Genomic DNA, 21085 nt, shown 5'->3' on the forward strand with positions numbered 1-21085 from the left:
AGACCTCAAGTCTGCAATTACAGATAAAATAGTTCGTTTAAAAATTAAATGATATGCACCTGGCGGAGAATTACTGCTGGTGGTGCTGATGAAAAGCTGTTTAGCAACGGAGCTTGTACTGCTCTGAGCAGGCAGCGGACCGAAGTCATCGTTGTTCGTCAAAAGAGAAAGACCTCGTGAAATCTGCTGACACATTGCTGAAACACTGTCCTGGCCACTTGGTGATATCTCAGGTATCGGGCTAACTGTAAAAACATTCATAAAACTGACTCTACCAACCGTTTCACACGCTGAGAATTCTAAACATTAACTTAAACACTGTCTAAACTTGGTGCTCTGAACGGATGCTCAAAAACTACAAGAACATGCTGCACGATCACGTGAACACTTGTCAGAGATGTCTAGTGGAAACCTACAGATAGGAGATTTCTAGAGAAAGAATCTGAACGAGGAAACAGTACCTAAACAAAGACGAGGAATTGTTTGAAAAAGGATTGTCAGAAAGCTACAAGGTTTAACTACGTTGTATTAAAGAGTTCAGCTTCAGTTTTTCTTCCTTCTATTTATTCATTTCATTCTACTGTTTAAGTAGACACGATACAATGAGAAATGTTCGGAAACAAGGTTAAATTAATCTTCCTCAATTATTCCTTAGTACAAATTTCTTACTCTAAACTCTTGTTTAGATAATGAATAATTATTTATTTTCTTCTAGAAAGTTATTTTCCTCGTGTCTCTTTAAAATCTCACTCTCATCATTCTCCTTCAAAGAATTAGTTTCTCATTGCAACGTGTATTTCTAACCATAGAACGAGGACGATCCTAGAACATAAAAGAAGGGGCAGGCAACATGGACACTTAACAGAATAGGGAATAATGACCTTCGTCATATCCTTCGAATTCTGTTGTAAAAACGAAGAAGCAGATTATTCTATGTCCAGCCTACTCGAAGAAATAATCGAATGATTATCAAAATGTGATTACTCGATGGATCTTACCTGGCGGCTTCACCGGTATGAAGTGGGACATGGCGGACGGCAATCGCGACAGATCCGTCGGTTCAAGGCTGTGGCTACGTGTGCGTTCAAGATTACTAGGAAGATCATTCACCCGCAAACTGAGTTGTCTTTTGAACGGAGATGCTTGATTCAGTTGCGTGAAACCGCGGAAGGAACCTTGCCGTTCGAGCATCGAGGGAGTAGCGTGTGGTCTCTCGATAGCGAAGGGGTTGTAGACTTGCTTCACCGGGGGTACATCTGTAAGAACCGAAACTTTTAACTCCTTGCATTACAGTATCGTGTCAGACTCGTGACAAAAATTTCAAACAGAATACAATAGATATAAATGTTGCTTGACTTTTTCGAATCTAAATTAAATATTATTTTACTATTACCAATTACAGTGATTTAGAGTAAACGAGGATATAGAGCGAAGATATTTCGAATAACATTCGAAAACCAATTTTTTTTGAAGTTCAAAATTTTCATTTAAATATTTCCTAACACTGTATCAATGTAATAAGAAAAATAATACATTTTTATCAAATCGTTACCCTATAAAAAAGTTTTTAAATCATTCCTGAAATTTGTAAAGTGTTGTGTTCACTTTAAAGAGCTATCGTTATGAATAAAATTATTTAATTTGTATTAATTCCAAAGATTACTGACCAACGGCCCTTTCACGTGAATCCTGCAGTCGTTCGGTAACACTCGATTGCCTGAAACTTCCGCTCCTTGTGAAGGTTAAGGTTTTAGAATCAAACGTAATCGTGACACCGCATTCCTTGTCCCTTCTCTGCTTTCGTTCGAGGCAAGCGGCGAAGGCGCAGCCTACCGCATGACTCAAACGTTCTCCCTGGAAAAGGTAACAGGAAAATATGTTTTAACCTGTTAATTGTGGAATTTAGTTTGAAAAATCTCTCAATTTGCGCGCAATGAAATTAAAAAATAAAATGTGTACTCGACAAACGCAGACCAACTGCACCTAGAATATATCTTAATGAAAAACCGAAGCAAAACAAAGAAGAATTACATGTTTATCTGAAAGAATAAAGAATTCATCGTTGAACGAATTAGTATCATTTCAAGCTTTAAGATAACGTGTATACTCGTCAGACGCAGTTAACTGGTTAAAATGTTTAATCTTCATATTAACACAACTGAAACTGTTCAACAAATTTCAATTCTAATGTATGTACTTCAATATTTAAAAATGAAATTCTACAGATGTGAATATACTGAATACAAGTCTGAAAATCGTGTTATCTCTCTCGATTTTTGAAAGTTTCTACAAGAAAAATTCACATATCATTTATAATTAACGCACGCAAAACATCTCACATTGGAAATTTGATATTTTTTTCAGAATAAATCTAATTTTACTAAATTTAATTTTTTTTATGTCCTGCAAGAAATATTTGTACAGTTTTTATAATTGACGCGAGAAAAATATTTCACATGGAAAATTTAATATTTATTTTCTTCCTAAACTAAATTTCTCGAAAAGAACAGTTGATATAAAATGAAAAAACAATTGTACTTCCGGATGCGTATCTTTGAACTCACCGACTCTTTCAACGCCAAGAAACCGTGACACATCCACCGCCTGGTCGTGCCATCCCGACAAATATAACTGAATCCCTTCTCGTGATTCCGATCTGGAGCACAAAACGAAACTTTCTCTATCGTCTGATCGACGATCAGTCCTTTCGTTTCGTCCTCGACAACTCTTAAACCATCCCCGGACACGTGTAGCACTGCTCGAACCGGTCGTCGTCTCGAATTCTGTCAGTTCATTACAGAGAAAGAAGATTAAACTGCGAGCTTTACTCCATATATCGTACAGTAAAGCCTCGATTAATCGAGTCACTATTTTCCGTTAACCTCTTCACCTATACTATCGTGTCAGACTCATGATGAAAATTTTAAAACTAAATCTAATTTATTTATTTTTAATACAAATTGAATAATACTTGTCTATTACCTGTCTTTAAACTTTGCAGTAAACATGGACATAGAATAAGCATTAAATTCTTTCCTTTTCCTGCGAAATTATTAATGATAAAGTAGTTTTATTAAGCACAGTTGTGAAAAAAGTTATAGGACAGGAGGTTAAGGGTATTGGCTACCAACAAATTTAATAATTCGGATTCTTAAGTTATACCTCAAAATATATACGAAATTGAATTTTGTAAACATGCTTAGAAGATTTTTTTCTGGAATATTCATTTATCCAGACTATTAGTGGCTCAATTGAATCGGATAATCAAGGATCTACTCTGCAGGTTTTTTTACACCTTGTACGAAGTTTTATTCGCGTAACTGTCACTTACTCTAAGTACTTTTAAAGCTTCCTCGCACACTTGCATACCCCTTGATTCGAACACTTCGACACATCCCAGGTACTGTAATGATAAGGTTGATAAAGTTATTCGATTAATAATAGAATTTCTAAAGGAAGGATACTTTGTGCTTTTTTATGATCTCAAACGTATTCTATTTTAGACTGTTGTGTCGCATGAATCCCTTCGTATACGTATATACAGTTAACAAAATCAATAATAATAATACAGTGTACAATATCATTTAAAAGTTTGGAGGTTTCTTCGTCTTTCAAAGAATTGCTTATTCTTCGTACGTTAACTTAGAATAATATGTTAATTATTAACAGCATTTTAAACGAAAACTATTTTATAATTAATTAAAATTCTTAACTGTTTTAACTTATCAAAAATTGATATCGGTTTTAACGTTATCTATTTTAGAGCATTTTCCTTATTTATATCGACAAAATATTAAAGTAAAACTTGAAGATTAAACAATAAAAAATAAAAAATATCCTTCTAACCAGTCTATAAAATGGAAAGTCTTCTTTAATATATTAGCATCACACGTTAAGTAACTAGGATTTCTAAAAAATAATAATCTGTTCATAATCACGATATAATTATCGGTACACGCCTGTTTTATTCTCATGTCACAGATTCTTTTCCGAGATATAAAATAAACAAATTAATAGTACCTTAACATGGAAGGCGCAAGTAGCCGAACGAACAGCCGTTTCGTCTGCTTGCCACTGGTGGGGTTTACTCGATTCCGGTACATGGGGGTCTTTCCGTCGTCGAAAACTGTCTCGAAAACTCCGCCGAAGTCGATCCATTCTTTTCCCAGGCGATCTCTCTCGCTTCTGAACAAATAAAATCGTTTAAAACATAATCATTTGTTAGTCCATTAAAATGTATGCATGAATAATAACTCTAGGAATAATAATCTTAAAAGCGATAAATAATTCGAACAATAAAAATTGGAATGTTTATAGTCCAATTCACTCCCATAAAACATACTTGAAATAAAATCCTATAGAGGTTTCCATTCAAAACATTTTATTTGTTCGAATTACATACTCTTATCTCGCCTATAGGTATTATGACGTGTACAAATATCGTCTACAACACAGTGAAACGAAACATTCAAGTGTACATTACAATCAGTACAGATTAACTGTGTTCAATGTGTATTTAACCTACATAAATCGTTATTAACGAATCAAACATTCCTACAAATCCAATTCTCATAAGATAATCAATATAGACATTTACAAGAACAATTACCACCAAATAGTCAAATAAAAACAGAAACGCTATGAAAATCTCAACGCAGTATTCATTTCATTAATACAATAATTACTGTCTGCATATTCGAAATATTATTTCATTTCATAATTCGGCGAACATTAGACAATAACTTTAACTTCTCCAGCTAACTTTATACAAGGTCAAACTCAGGTCAAACTTTATTTCCAAAGTAAAATACAAAATCCGCTACAAAATCCATCCTCGAAAATCTCAATCTTCCCAGGGAACAATCACTCGACATCGTTTCCATGAAACGAGACGTTGTCACGGACGGAATGCGTCGCGAGAGTATCATCCCCCCGTTCTACTCGGTCCTTGTCTGATAAATGATCCCCTCGCATGGAAACGTCTAGCCCCGAGAAATCTGCGAAACATTCCCAGAGGACGAACACTCTGCTTTTCAGGTTTCCCCGATGAGTCGTTAACAGTCAGCCTTGAGAAAATAGCTAGTGGAAGGAAGGCAGTGTCTGGCAGCAGCCGAGTCGAGTCGAGTTGGTAGTCTTACAAAGCCCTGTGATCGAATCTTGGCTTCGGTTCCCAAAGAATCTTTTATATCGGAACCCTCTTCGTACTCTCCCCTAGCGCGGACGTCTACCCTCCTAAATCAGTACCCCTAAGAACAGGGCGACGGATCGGGAACCTAGAAAGCCCGTTGAGAAATTCCCCTTCCCCACCCCTCATCACCTTTCTTTTTCATTCGATCTCTATTATTGATGATTACAAGTCGCTCGAAGTAAACGGTCGACTACCTTTTCGAATGCTAACACGTTACTGTCTTGCATACTTTGATGGGCACTCTCAGTGCATTCATGAGTAGTAGTAAATAGTGGTAAGTAGTATTTTTAGTACGTCTGCCAGTTTTCGTGACAAGTAATTAATGTTCATTTTCGCATGTTTGTTAATAACGTGACTTGTTTCATTAAAAGGAGTTACTGAACGTGAATTGGTTTGATGGGAAGATATTTGAATTTAATAGTTGATGGACTAGTAGGCAGTGATGGTGACTCACTTCTGATTTTTTATAAATGTTGTAAAAGTGAATGTATGAAAATTTTATGTCACTGTCATTATAGTATTTATTCAAATCAATGAATATATTGGATACATTTATACCAGAGTGCCATTATGATTTATGTAATTATAGAATACAGAATTTGAAATGGATCATTTAAGATTGTGATAAATTGCTTATAAGTTTTTAACACTTGTAGTATTAATGTTTTTCTCCAAATTTTATGCTCTTATTAGAAAATAAAACCTAAATGAAGAACAAAAGAATTTACAAACTCATCAGATTTGTCAGTGATATTAAAAAAAAACCAATCCGATAATTTCGCGTTAAAATAGAAAAATATTCTCCAACTATCCGCAGACCAAAGACAAAAATAAAAAATTTCATAAAGTATCATTTAATGTTAATATCATTGCAGTAATGATATTATAAAACAAAAAGTAACTCTCGTTTTTAATCTTATGCTATTTTAATGTTTCAGAACAATCAAAAACTTAACTCAAGATCATCGAGTAAAGAATATCAATCCTAAGATTACCCCGATAGTGCAAGAATTCGAGCACCAGGAGCCTCGGTAATAAGTTCACGATGATTCTTTAAGGGCAATGCAATTATACCCACGGTATCCGCTTTAAAGCGGTGAAATTTTCGTGGAAATATGCCAGTAACGACGAAGAATATCCTCTTATATAACTTCGTAAAATCCTCGTGCGGTGGTGGTTACAGAAGCGAAGCATCGCCGCTAGTAAAGATAAGAGCGGTCCTATCTCGCCCTTAAAATACGAAGACGCGTTAACCTAGGCTTACACTATCCTCGCGCGCGGCAGATAAGGAATATCAGCAAGATCATCTAAATGTTCGCCGGCATGGTGGACGCTGTAAACACGTATCTCGTTCGAGCGTGTGCATGTCGCATGGGGCGGCCAATTCTCAAGGGAGTGTTCTCTTTAATCCGCTCTTTTTCAACGCGCCACTTTATCCGCCCCGTTGAACAGAATAAATATCGATGTGATTCCAAGCCGCTCTTCAAGTCCGATAATCCTTTAAATAGCGAACGGTGCCGGGAACATTTAAATTCAAGTTACCGTGAGCAATTTATCCCTCTTCGATTGCCATAGGGCTATAAGTCTTTAGGATATCGCGGATCGATATTACTAGGGATTCGCGTTAATAACTTTCCGATCGAAAATAAGAATTCTCTCATTGTTTGATCGATAGACGCTGAAATTATTATACTTAGCTTGCGTGTAAAAAGTTGATTGCTGTTCGAAGAGTCTCATAATTACTCGTTTCAAATGATTGAAGTATTGTCGATTGAAAGTATGAAAAGAATAAATAGAATAGAAACTGTATTGAAATTTTACTTTGCTTCGTTTGAGTTTTATTTACTAAAACTAATCGTGGAGGAAACTACACTTTACTTAGTGACATTCTCATTAAAATACTATGTGAAAATGACTGTTTGCATAATCTTTCGGCGGCTAGTTATAAACTTCTATAATATGACAGCTTTTTCCTTTTCATGTACAACAGGTTAATTATACAGTGAAACTGCGGATGTTTACGCAAATATTAATTGGGTACCGCATATTGCCTTGCAAGAAACCAGAATCTGGGAATAATATTTTATCTGTCAATTAACAAACTTGTCAAATCGAAGGAATATAAAAATGTAACCAAATTTTCATTTTCCTGTTCCGCTATATAATTTAATGGCACGTGATGAAACCTTTAATCCTTTCGCAGATTACTAAAATATTTTTTACAATAGAAGGAATAAATTTCTATCCAATCACTATTTTCGGTATTTCAATCAAGTTTATAAATAATCAATATAATTACTGTATACTAATACTACAATTCCGTTTTTTAGTTTACAAAATACTTATTTATTTAATTTTATTCCAGTCATTGCGTACTTTACCAATTTTCCTTACATCTATCAGTAATATTATAATCGTATTAAATGCAAGTACAATTTCAGTGTCTCCCAAATATTTTATACAATTACGGTACACCGATGCAAATTTCGAAAAGCCGAAAACGCTTGAAATCCGAAAAAATTCAAATTTATTCTCAAGAAAAAATAATTTCTTTTTTTCAAAGTAAAAGCTTTTAAGTATACTCCAAGCTCCGAATCGTACTCCAAGAGAAACATGCACGAAGGCACGTCGAGAAGGCAATTGAATTTTTACCTGACCACATGGAGCCGGTATCTGATATTCTATAATCTTCTTCATACATGTTGCATCGTTTTCCTGTTAATTTCATCTGATTTTCTCTTAAACGATCTGTCGCCGACAGAATCAGCAACTGCAAACAACATCAATCCTCCAGTAAACGTCCCGTAGGCTACTCGGCGTTATTCGATCGCATCTGACGCGTGATTCGCCAAACCACATTCGAAGACCAAGCAAATATTGTCACGTACGCGAAACGATCTGCTTTTCCGAGGATGGGAGCGCGTTCGTAAGCAAACAATAGACGTACAGCTGTACACACCGACGGCGTATGATCGCGAAACGATACCGTACGAAAATAAAAGGACTTTTTTTCTCTCTGCTGCCGATCGCAAAAGGACCGGCTAATGGTTAAAACGTGCGAAAGTAAGCACTCTAGACGCAATCGGATTACACAGGCTATTTACTTAGAGTGTTAATAGGCTTAGCAATGCGTTAGCGCGGTTGGCCGGCGTGATTCGATTCAATCGGATCGCGCGCGCGGACCTATCTTCGCTCCATATGAGATAATCGTCCGGAGGAGTGTCCATAAGTGGTCGCTAGCCGCTGAATTACAGCTGTCATGTGCCACCGGATCAATGATATTTCATAACTATGTTCGGGCGACGCTTATGTACTTTTACTTCTTTCGATTTTTAGCCCATGTGTTATTAGATCATGCAATATGGAGTGTTGGATTATACAGGGAAAAAGAAAAATTGGCTTTTCGATTCTTTCTTTTGAATAATTGGGTTTTAAAACGTGTAACTGATCGTTTGAACGATCAATTTGTAATTGATGAGAGATATAATAGGTGTCCATTTGTATATTTTCTCAAGTTATAATGCAAATTGCTTCGGATATCCATTCTTCAGACACTTTTAATTTGAGGTGTGCTTTAAAAGTAAAAAATTTATTACAAATTTTCTTTTCTTTTTGTTGTTGGTTGGAGTGTTTTTTTATTGAGAGATATAATATGAGGTATAGAAATATATGATGGGAAATGACTAAGTAGTATTAAGAAAAAGAAGGAATGAAGTGATTCATTGAATTGACTCGCCTGGCACGCTTTGCACCATATCTTCGGAGACTCTCACGACTTTCTTTTGCTATAACTTAAGAACGTGCGGTGAGTCAGCTTCCAAGGATTCAAGGGTTTTTACAGAATGTATTTGATAAGATCAAATTTTTAAGTTTAACCTTCCACCGTCGAGTGGTTCGACTTTTATTAATGAAATTAGAAGGTTTAATGGTTGACAATATACTTTTGCAACAAAAAGGAAAGACTAGTTAGAACGATTAGTTATTATGGAAAGTTCTAGAGTAAATTTAACTGCATAACTAAATAGATAACTTAAAATCGATACGTTAAAAGAGTAACAAACATTCTAAGAATTATTATAAATATATTATATTTCAAAAACCTATTTTTGAAGTCTACATTTCGATTTAATTCAAAGTCTTCGCCGCGTATTCGATATTACAAAGCAAAAGTTTAATAATTGTTTCTTGCGATTTAAATATCAGTTAAAATAAATGAATAGAAGTTAATGCAAGTTAAAATTACATATCACAACAAGACAATGCAAGAATGTATACAGTGAAATGTATGAAAGACTAATTGGATCAATGACAAATACGTGTTTCCGAGTATCCAGAGAGATCATGTGATCCCAATACAATAGAACATCGTTTGAATATCGAACATCGACACAGAAAGAAAATTAATTGAAAGTATTAAAGAATTAAATAACAGAATTGAATGGTGGACGATTCTTTTAATTACTTAATAATCCATTTTCTTTAAACATTATAATAATGAATTCAATTTCTAATAGAGTCTCCATAGTTATTCAACCTCAATCTTTTATCAAATGTGTTTTAACGGGGTCATTCAACCATGACGTTTATAGCTGCATAAAATCATATTTTCAAGGAGACAAAGCAAAGGCTCGCAACCACGTTTCCTTTGAAATCATCGTTCAATTAGGTTTCCTCATATGAACCTTGTTAATCACGCGATTCGATTGTAGGCCGACCACCATTACTCTCCATCCCATTGTTGCAACGTTCTCAAGAGGAAAGGTCGAATTAAAGTAAACACACGTTTTGTAATTACGTTACTCGGTAACTTGATACATAAAAAAAGAATTCTGTAATCGTTGTCTCCAGACACCGGTGACCACCGCATTAGCAATTTAAATTAACTTTGAATCCTGTGCTAGATCTCACACATTCTCCAGAAATTGATAAAAAAGTTCATCGTTTATACGCCAATAAAAAGAAGATGAATACTTGTAAAATAATTAAATGCTCGTATACGGGTAACTTGTTAAAGTTTCAAATCGAATTAGCAATCTTAAAGTCCCTTAAATATACAATCAGCAAATGTTCAAACTTTTTAAACCCAATTTTCATATTACGACAGCGTAGTTCAAAATCAGAAGTTTGTTCGTTCTTCGGGTAAGCGAGGCAATCGTTCCTAAACTCCATTTGAATCAATGTTCCGGTCTTCCAGAAAGCTTTCCCTTGTTTAAGGGTGATTTTAATAACGCTCGTTCGGCCCCGGGGGGTGCCGTGAACCCCGACGACTCGCTAACAGCAGGAAATTGAGGCGCTAGATCGACCTGCCTACGTTTTGACATGCACGAATCGTCTGCATGCACACACAATGACCACAAATGCATTCTCCGCCGCCATATTTCCTTTCACGACCCAAGGTCGGAGCGAGAACGATTACGGTATGCGCAGGGCTCGCGGGTAAAACGCTACGAATGCAGATACATACACGACCTCGCCTAGTTATCTATCAATTAATGGATTTTTGCGCGGGATCATTACCAACGATCATTGTCACAATTTCCTACTAACGAGCGCGCGTTCTTGGCGTTCGCGTTCCAGGAGTTTCAGGTATATATGCGAACGTGAAACTCGAGAACTTGTAATTGTAAAAGCTTCTTTAATTAAAGCTTAAGCTTGTTCTTAACAAAAATTCTTTTTTTTTAAGTTACTTAAAAAACTGAAATTAAGTTACTTTTAACGAGACAATTTTTCTGTTTAACTGTTTTGAATATTGAACAGTAGTAAGGTGTTCTTACTGTGATATTTGTTGTTGTTCTCATACAATGTACTGATTTTATTAGAAACAAAATTGGCAAGGAAATATAATGAATTAGAACTAAAAATAAATATAAGACAAATATAAAATAGAATTTTTTCAAAGAAAATATTTCTTTGTTTCCTTTTGATAGAAATTAATTAATTTCTGAAACATATTTTCTTATTCAGGCACAAGTGCAGTTTCTTTTTTATAGCAATGGCTCTTAGGATTTACAAGGTAATTTTAAGGAGGTCAAGTAAGAGTGACTACAGGAAAGGAAGTACTACATATTTTTACTATTATTATAAAAAATCTAAGTGTTCAGAGGTAATCCAGCATAGAATTAATTATGCCTTTCTACTAAGTAACGATCTGTAACAAACGTCTAATTAATATTTCATGAATCTAGTTATGAACTTAAACCACTTTCTCGATTGATCTCACGGTTGTGAGTGTACGTGCGATTTCAAAACACAATGTAGAGCACATGTTCTAATTAAACGTAAAAAGAGTAACACGTATTTGTAACTCTCATTCGTGGATGTGAAACAATCCATATATAGGGTGTTCACGCAGATTTTACCTAAGTAATGTTTTGTTTGTAAATGGTAAGCACAGGCAAAAATGAAAGAGAACAGAATTTTTGCTCGTAAATCGTAAGTACAGACAATAAATGAAGAGAAGAAAGTTTCACTAATTACAACTGGACATGTTTATTTTAATTCAATTGAAATTTTACATAAAACTAATTGTGTAACAAATAAAATGTAATAATAATAATAAAAGTAAGAACTATAACACATTAACAATAAAAAAAAACTTTTCAGCTCAAAATTATTTTAAATAATCTTGGAAATGAAAAATTCTCAAGTTTACACGACCCTATTTAAGTACCCAATTACTTTCATATTAAATAGCTGTTATCTTGGACAATCCTTTTTTCTTTGACATCAACGAAAATGTTTAACGATCCTCTTTTCAGGTATTTATAGATACATTTATTTACTTGGCACAATCAAGCACTCTGTCTCCGATATATCGATCAAATCGCATTACTTCTATTTTAGATGGAACAGAGACTCTTGAAATGATTGATGGAAGTCGTTCATACGCGAGTGAAAAAGAAGGCACAGTAAAAATGAGGTTTCGCAGGGAGGATGCGAGGTGGCGCGTTGCCACGACTCATAGTGGTGCCGTTTAACAAAGAGCTGGCCAAAATTCAATTTTCGAAGCATATATTGCAGCTTTTAAGCTTGAACATTAAACTCAGTATTCTGATAACATGATTCTAATAAAAAATTGGAAAATAATCAATTTTCAGAAAAGTTAACTTAAAATGAACGTATTTTACAATAGTGATATCAGATCTTGTATTTTGAATTTTACATTTTTTATGAAATATTCAAATTCAGCAATAATTATTCCACGATATTTCAACTTTAATTAGAAAAGAATTAATCACTCTGTTTTAATACCTTGCATTCGAGATGTAATTTTCAGTCGCTATTTGATTCGAAGTTATATTGTTATATTGTTATATTGTTATATTGTTATATTGTTATATTGTTATATTGTTATATTATTATATTATTATATTTTTATATTATATTATATTTATAATGCATTATAATATTTAAAGGGGTAAATCCATCAAAATTTATTTGATTCTGAAAAAAAGTGCGAACGTTCTCATTGTGTCTGACTTTGACATAAAAATGACCGAATGTTTCCTCCTTGGCTGGCATCACTCCCTTTCGGGTTACGTGCCAATCGAAGGCATGGATCTCCTGGCCCCTGACGAAGTGTCGTGACCTAAAAATCCACCGGTGAAAGCCGGTACATTCACGCTGTCCTGACCGTTCGAAGACACCGGATTCTGTCCGCTCGTGTCAGCGGTCCAGCGATTGGTACGGACACCTCGGTGCCACCCCATTGCGTATTCGATTCGATTCGGTACTCCCTGTCCACCTGACCCCATGAAACGAAATACAAAGCGCTGTCAAAGCGAACACACATAAATCCCACGATTGATCCTTGTGTAGGCAAGTGGAAACCTGTGTATTATACTTTCTTCTACGAAGTTTGTTATGTTCTCGCCAAGATTATTTAAATTGATTGATTCTTGAACTTTCTTTAACTCTTTCATAACGATTTATATTTTGAAAATAAATGTACGCAATGGTATTGTGATACTGAAGTTTATACAATTGCAAATATTTGGTTGGATTTTAACATTTTTTTCAACAGTATGCACAATTGTTATGGAGTTTTAAAATAATATTAAGCGATGTCTTAGTTTCTGTAGTATCTTAATTCGTTAAATTTTTGTAAATATTCAAAGTTAATTTTCTTAGTGTGCATGAAAATTATGTTTTCAACGCGTTATTACTTCCTCACTTTTGAAAGTAATTAAAAATTTATATCGAAAGTAAAAATTTTTGTTTAAGTAGAATGGTTGTAAAAATCTTGTAAAATGAACAAAAATCCATTAATAAAAGGCTTTAATTAATAAAATAAATATAGTTTCATTCTTCTGAATAGGCGCGTGTCGTTGACAATACGCTAATGACTACTACACGGTGAAAGATCCCGCAAGAAATTTCTAAACGGGAACTGGAATCAAAATTCTCCATTCCAGGTGTGAATATGTCGAAGCTGAAAGGGTCAACTGCAAGTGTCGGATTCATTTTTAAATTGGTGATATTTAAAACGATCTCTAGAGGCTTTCCACCGGTAAGAATTTCCCACATCGCGCCGCTAATTACGCTAATTACATTTACGCGTGGATAACAATGTTTCTTTACGATCGACCATTGTTCCTCACTATTAAAGAGAGACATTGAATCGCGTGATTAGCACGATTACTTCCCAAGCTGCGCTTCTGACAGAACGGTGAACGTCTGTGAACGCTGTGTTCATAACTTCGTGAAGTTTTGTATGGATGTGCTTAAACGAAGCTGTTGTGTTTATTTGGAATCATTTCGAGATTTTGATAAATGGAGAATGTTAAACCGAGTTGGCATTACTGTAATTGTAAGAATTTGAAAAATTTATGTCGATGTTTTTGAGTGAAAGTGAATGGGAAGGAATAAATCACGTTGATTGTTCGAAGTTAGTAATATTGGATTGGCTAAGAAGTTTTCTCGATTTTTATGTAATAAAGCAATGTTTATTATAATATACGAATGATATTAAATATTATAAACAAATAATTCACAAGGATTATACAGGGAAATACAAAGTTTCATAAATGAAATTTATAATAAATCACAATACAATCAAACTTGTCTTCAATCTTTCTCAAACAACGTAAGAGAACCTTTTGGATAACTTAATACCTACTATGTGGTGATTTTTGGCAAAGAAACTTCAGATATATATACATCAGTAATTTGATTATCTCTTTGCAAGAAATAAACTATACTAAGTGTAAAATCATAATAGAGTGAGAGTAAAAATCTCTTATAAAACTGAATAAAACTAATTCTCTTATTTATTCTAATTCAAGAATTATTTTGTCTATATTCATTGAAGAATAGAACAAATCGTACTATAAAATTCATCATTTTGTTTCTCTATTTATAAGAGACTGCTGCCGAAGAAACTATAAAAACAATTTCCTGCGTATATTCGATAACTTAAACATTCAAAATACCAGTAGATCCAGATCGAGTGGCAAATGACGACTCACGACAAGTCATCAAGTTTAACAACGTTGAGTGCGTTGAGTGCGTTCCAGTGAAACGGAGTTGAATCGCGGCCGCAGTGCAAACGCAACGAGGCGTTCGCGTTATTGTTCCGCGAACAACACCGCGCATCGTAACGCGTACCTCCGTCTGCCTACGTGCAACACCTGCCTCGGTGAAAGGATTGAGTACTCATGCATACCGCCAGATATTTGTCGCTGCCATTTCAGGCAACGTCAAATATTCGCTTGTTTCCCTCTCCGATGCTCCAAGAGAATTGACACTCACTCGTAGATGTTACTCATCCATCTACTTTTCATTATCTCGTTTCAATCGTGTATTTGAATGAACCCAAATTTCCTACTCTTCCTTTTGTTTGTCGAATTTCAAATGTAGTAGCTTTCCAGTTTGCTTTTAATTCATTCAAAATACTACAGGAAAACTTACACGATAGGTAAACACATAAGTTTTTCTTCTTTTTAACACTAACCGTATGGATAACTAGTCAAATGACTTTCTTTCGTTCATTTAACTATATATCAATTCCTATATTGTACGATTAACGTAGCTTATCAATTTTTGTCTCTCCTCCTCTTTCGATTTCCAATAAAAAAAGTTAATCATCTAACTTATTTACCTTTAGTTTGTAACAAGTATTCGACTGGTTACGGGAGGAAAAGTGCTGGTACGGTTAAAGTTAAACTTGGAAACTATAGCTATATCTATTTGAAATATGTATTAACACTAAAACTACCAAGCAGTTAAATCGACATTTTGGAATTTTCCTATAGAAACTCCAAAAATGCATCTATTAAAATTCTAATTGATTTATAATTCCGTTTGCATATTGCTAAATCAATTTTTTTAATAATATCTCAGAGAAACATGTGTTATCTTGTTAATAATTGCAGAAAGAAGGAACCAGGAACGGGTCAGTACGACCCGTCTGGTACTTTTAGTGTTAATACACATTTATAGAATGAACATTTTCATCTATATTTGAAGTTTTAGTTTCCCAAATTATCTGAATTTTGAGATTCTCAGAAGGAAGTTACGGTTGTTTGTAAAATTCTAAGGCACATTGTAGAAATCCGGATCTCTCTCTGCCATGATATCAAGCGTACGGACATCGGCACCAGTTATCCTTGGAGTTCGATCCCCCGTTGCTTTCCCTAGGAGTGTGCGTGACCGTAAACGTACACGCACTCGCGCGTCTCGTTTCAATAGATTTATGCGTGCCGCTCGCGTAATACGATTCAAACGTAATCACAAATGGCGAGCGTCTTTGCGAGCCGCGTAACTTCTCCGAAACCAGCGATCCAAAATGGTGGTCGGAACTATAAGTAGACTGCGGAACTTCAGGCAAATTCTACTTTCTTCGTGAGTAGTTCCAGTAAGTTGCAACTAAAACGATGGTATTCAATTCTACTCGGTCTTTCATAACGTGATTTTTCTCGATTTTATATTGTAAATAATTGTATCCAATGCGGTGACATTCGACAAAACAAACTTGCTATAATAAGAACGCAATTTAATTAAATAATTTCATATTACTTTCTTTTCATTTCGCACATTCTACACCTTAAAATCGTGCATTCAACGTGTTAAGAATTTTTGGAACGATAATTTATTTTTACTAGTTTTTTTATTATTTTGATTTTTTGTCAAGATATAATTGTCACCTTGAATTATCGAACGTAAGGTGTAATATTTCATTTGACAACAGTGTTAATACTACATGGGTTCAAATACTGATAATTTCCAAAATTTTAAATAATTTATAACAAAAATAATTAGTACTTACCCAAAACTATTTCCTAAATTAACAGTTTATCGACATAAATAGGTCAATATGGTTTTGCAGACAATAATATGCTACATTAATTGATACATTAAAAAATTGCACATAAAATCATTTGCTCCTAACTAATATATCTTCCAAAATATTTACCCTAATGAATTTAAACCTTACACCCTGTAAATTGTATACACAACCAAAGAAACATGTTTTCCATAGTATTCGACACTGTATGTTATTAGTAGTAGTATAGTAGTATTTGACACCGAATGTTTTTATTAGTATTCGACCCACGAAAGCGAAATTCGAGGGTTAAAACTGACTCTAATTTCTAAGCACAAATTGAACTTGATCCAATCACTAGCTGCAGATAATACTGCTCGCTCAGTTGCAGCATTCAATGCTTCTCATTTTAATTTCCAACCCATTCAGCAGCGACCGAGCAAGAGAAACAGAGAACAGTGGGTAACTCTTGGAAATCCACCTCCCCAGACAGTTGCAGCAACAAGGTCCTGAAATCGATGCAACTAAGCAGGTAAGTACCTACTCACCGCTGTACTGTGAATTCTGTCTTGTGCAAACATGCTTCAATCGCTGGATTGCCTACCTGCAAGGATTCTTGGTTCAAGAATTCCTCGAAGTCCAGGTGACGAGTTCTTTTTTATCGTGAAACGGTCTTACTTGAAAATCACGTCATCTTTGAAATCGCTATTCATGTTATTCAAATAACGAAGGATGGTATAATGTGATTTCCATTAAACTAAGTTACGATTTTGTGAAATCAAATGATACCGTGATTAGTATGAGTCATTGACAATTGATTTGAATCGTTGTTGATGAATATACCAGATGAATCATAGAAACGGGATCATGTAAATACTTCTAATATTTATGAATATATTAAAAAAGGAATTTGAGGTGTAGTAATCTGTTTCAACAAGCATTTAGAAAACATCTATCCTCCGTGTAATTTTATAATTATAAAGAGAGAATGAAACAGCTTGCTGTTCTTTAAATAGTCTTTTTTCTTGCATAATTTATATGGTTCGATCTGTGTGATCTAAAGTAGCAATTAATTAAAATTTTATTCGTTTAGAATCTTAATGATGGAATAATTTAACAGATAATTCGTTTGACCTGGATTATCTCTCTCAATTAAAAATTACATAAAACTAATAAAATAATAAAACTACTCCCATCTAATCTTTAACTTAAATGGTATAATTAACAATTTTATAGTTTATATTTGTTGAAGAAACACAATAGTTATGTTCTTAAATAAATTAAGGAAAAAATTACATTATACTTATAATTAAACAAATTATACGATTTCGATCCTCGCAATACCGAGTAATCATGTCAATTAGCGGTCAGATGCGCAGCATTTTTAACCGAAGTAAATTGCATCGGAACATGATTTAACGTGCAATGGTAAAAGCTTAACGAATACTATTAAATTCTGAGAATGCTGGAACTAATCGTTTGATAATATATAATTATGTAAAAAGCAATAAACCTTCGGACTGATGAAAATTGCGACTGATTCTGGTTACAAGGACCTCGATCGGGGGTTGCTTTAATGGTCGCCGCATTTCTCATTGAAACGCACCCGTATGGCTTCAGCCAACATCCGAATGGCCGACACACTTGAACAACGTCTCGAGAACCTGGTTGCTTTCTCTCAATCATCATAACGCTTTCTACCGATACAGGCGTAATCATATTGGGATACGCATTACCGGAATTATAACCTCCAAAATGAGAAAAATAGAAAATTAATCGCTCAAACTCGATCTAATTCGAAACTCAAAGGAATTTATGTTTGACAGAATGAGTAAAATTTTATCGCTGAAGCACACAAATTTCAGAAAATCGTATAATTATAATACTAAAGATCAGAAACTACGTTTAAATAGTATAAGAAGTTTAACTTTCTATGTAGTATTAAAAATTTTAATTAAAAAATATATTGCCACAGAAACATTTAGTTGAAACTATATAGGTAGACATGTTAGTGTAATATTGTTATTTATTTACGATAGTCTGGAGTCAATTGCATCAATAGTATTCATAAAATTTTAAAAATGTTAAGATTGTGTAGGAAAATCGAACGAAAATTCCTTGCAAGCGCAACATGTATTTTGATTTCCTGTTACGATAAATATCTACAAATGAATATATTAGTATATAATAATAATAAAAAAGATTTTTTCATTCATTCGAGAAGAAATGTAAATTATGTATTGGCCAAACCACATGCCTATGTATATTTCCCGAGAAAAACACTTAAAACGCCAATTTGATGTTTAGAAAGTATTTTATGCGCCACGAATGCTATATTTTAATGTTTTTATTATTTTAACAACTGATGTAATCGGAATTTAATTTTCCTAAAAGCAAAATGGAATGATGCAAGCTATTAGTTTGTGAAATTACTCTAGCGGAGCGAGGAGATTGCTTTGGTAAATGAACAGTCTTCGACCTAACCTAGCCAGTAAATAAACTGTCAACTACCTATCCGAAACATTGTAACAGATGCGTAATGGTAATACTATTCATTAAATTCAATATACTTTCGAGACTTCATATCAATATTTTGAGGTCCTACCCAGAATTTATTTCTTTCTTTTAGCATATTTAGTATGTTCAATACATTCATTGGAAATAGAATCAAGAATTAACTACCAAATGAATTCATGAATAATTGAATATTTTATACGTGAATAGACTACCATTTCAAAGCTGTTCGGCTAGCCGTTCAAAATGGCAGCGAACGCATAGAATACCACCATTTTGAAATTTTTACATTCTTCCTCAAATTGTTAGTTCACGTCGATTACACTGCTTCAAAAGTAAACAGAAATAGAAGAAATTTAAGAAAATGAAATACGATTAAATTATAGACATCATTCTAAATTCAATAAATCCTAAAATTATACAAAAACACGTTCAAACTATTCCTTACGGGATATAACCTCAAACATTTCAATAGTAATATAGTTTCTGCATTCAGTACAATTGCACTAATGCTTGTTATAGATAAAATTATTTTACAATATGTACTTAAAAATTTGTTTAATTTAGAATTTATATACTCAATTATCACATTACTAGAAATTCATCGATTGTAATCCACGATTACCAAACTCATAAGTAGCGTGTTGATAACCGTACTGAAGGAAAAATAATATGAGTCCTACAGTTAAATAAGACCATTCGATCTGAACACACAGATAATAAAATTCATATACAAACATAGTTTGGTAATAATATTTAAATAATAATCAATCAGGACGTCGGTTACGCAAACGAATGATCAGCAATGTATATCATGTGGCCTTGAGTGTTTAGAAAAAGGAGTCTGTTAACGGTATTACGCGACGCGTAACAAAAGCACGTGCTGGAGTCAGGTAGCTATCGAAACATAAACACCGAAAGTTGCATTTTACGCGCTTTTCTCGTCGGCGATGGTTTCACAGTTGGCGACACCGTGCGTCAGATTTCACCTTCAAGACAAAGATCGGTTATGCAAACCCATCGGTGGAGCACTAGGAATACATTAGATGAATTCCGTAAGAATTCTCGGATATCTGGCTGTCCTGATTACAAATAACGAACGTGTAGCGTTCCAAAAAACTCATGAAACTGCGTACCTATTTGCAATCAGGAATGTGTTCCTGCATCAGCCTATCAGTTTGATCAAACAACATCAAAGAACAACGAAAGTTATGTTGATGAGAGTCCTTTGTTTCCATTACACGATAAAAGCAAACCCTTGTTCAGATGCATAGTAACTGATCGATGGAGCTTATGCATTTATAATGACACCTTTCGAAAGAGTTCGAAAACTTTAAACGACGATTTAATAAAGTTCTTAGTTTATTCTTGATATCTGTAAACTCTCAGATTTTAACTCAAAAGATTTTAATTGAGTTAAATAATTGCTGCGAAGTATTTAAATATTACTTTCATTCTTCTGATCTACCCCTCATGAACCCGAAAGTTTTAGGAACCTTAAAATACTTTTCTGAAACAGTATTTGAAATTGGGAATTAAATGACAGAACTAATGAAAAATATATTTTGTTTTGTACAATAAAATAGCAGTTTCTTAAAGTTCGTTACTTAAGATTTTCCAAACAAATTAAATATTATTTATTGAATTTCAGTTGGCAATTTAAAATTTTAAATTATCATTTTCAATTCACAACCTGAGGTAATGGAAAATTAGTCACTATCATTTTCAATTATCAATTATAAAAAAAAGTATCTAAAAAAGTAAAATTGTATTCGAAATTTATAGTTACAAAATTTATAAAATGGTACTGAAAATATTGTGTTTGCATTTGCAATAACTTCACGAACGTAAGTACCGTAAAAATAGAAAACGAGTTAAACGAAATGGATGCTAATAAAGAATAGAAAAAGAATGTTAGACGTTGAATAAGTAACTGTCGCGTCGACCAGCCTGCGTTCTTTGTTAGAGTACAATTTTTAAAATTTCCTCTACAGACGTTTGTTACATGATAATGCACATACGGTATACGACGTTAAATAAACGTATTCAAGCCGTATAACTTGCCTATTCGTTATCGGAAAGATGACTACATAAATACGGGCGTACGCGAACAAAAATAC

General features: G+C 33.9%; 1 protein-coding gene across 6 annotated transcripts in view; it reads right to left on the bottom strand.

Moving 5' to 3' along the window:
* numb (NUMB endocytic adaptor protein) overlaps window positions 1-21085 on the bottom strand; it is a 74737-nt gene that overhangs the window by 7906 nt on the left and 45746 nt on the right. For 5 of the 6 annotated variants that reach the window (XM_031973398.2, XM_031973400.2, XM_031973399.2 and 2 more), the window contains 7 exons: window positions 4021-4185; window positions 3332-3403; window positions 2565-2783; window positions 1668-1854; window positions 999-1256; window positions 882-902; window positions 60-245 (listed from right to left, as the gene is read on the bottom strand). In XM_031973398.2, coding sequence (XP_031829258.1) covers window positions 60-245; window positions 882-902; window positions 999-1256; window positions 1668-1854; window positions 2565-2783; window positions 3332-3403; window positions 4021-4158 — 1081 coding nt within the window. In that variant the 5' untranslated portion in view covers window positions 4159-4185. The remainder of the gene's footprint in view (window positions 1-59; window positions 246-881; window positions 903-998; window positions 1257-1667; window positions 1855-2564; window positions 2784-3331; window positions 3404-4020; window positions 4186-21085) is intronic. The other variant, XM_031973396.2, reaches the window with a different exon arrangement.

This window comes from Nomia melanderi, chromosome 4, assembly GCF_051020985.1.
Source record: "Nomia melanderi isolate GNS246 chromosome 4, iyNomMela1, whole genome shotgun sequence".
NCBI lineage: Eukaryota > Metazoa > Arthropoda > Insecta > Hymenoptera > Halictidae > Nomia > Nomia melanderi.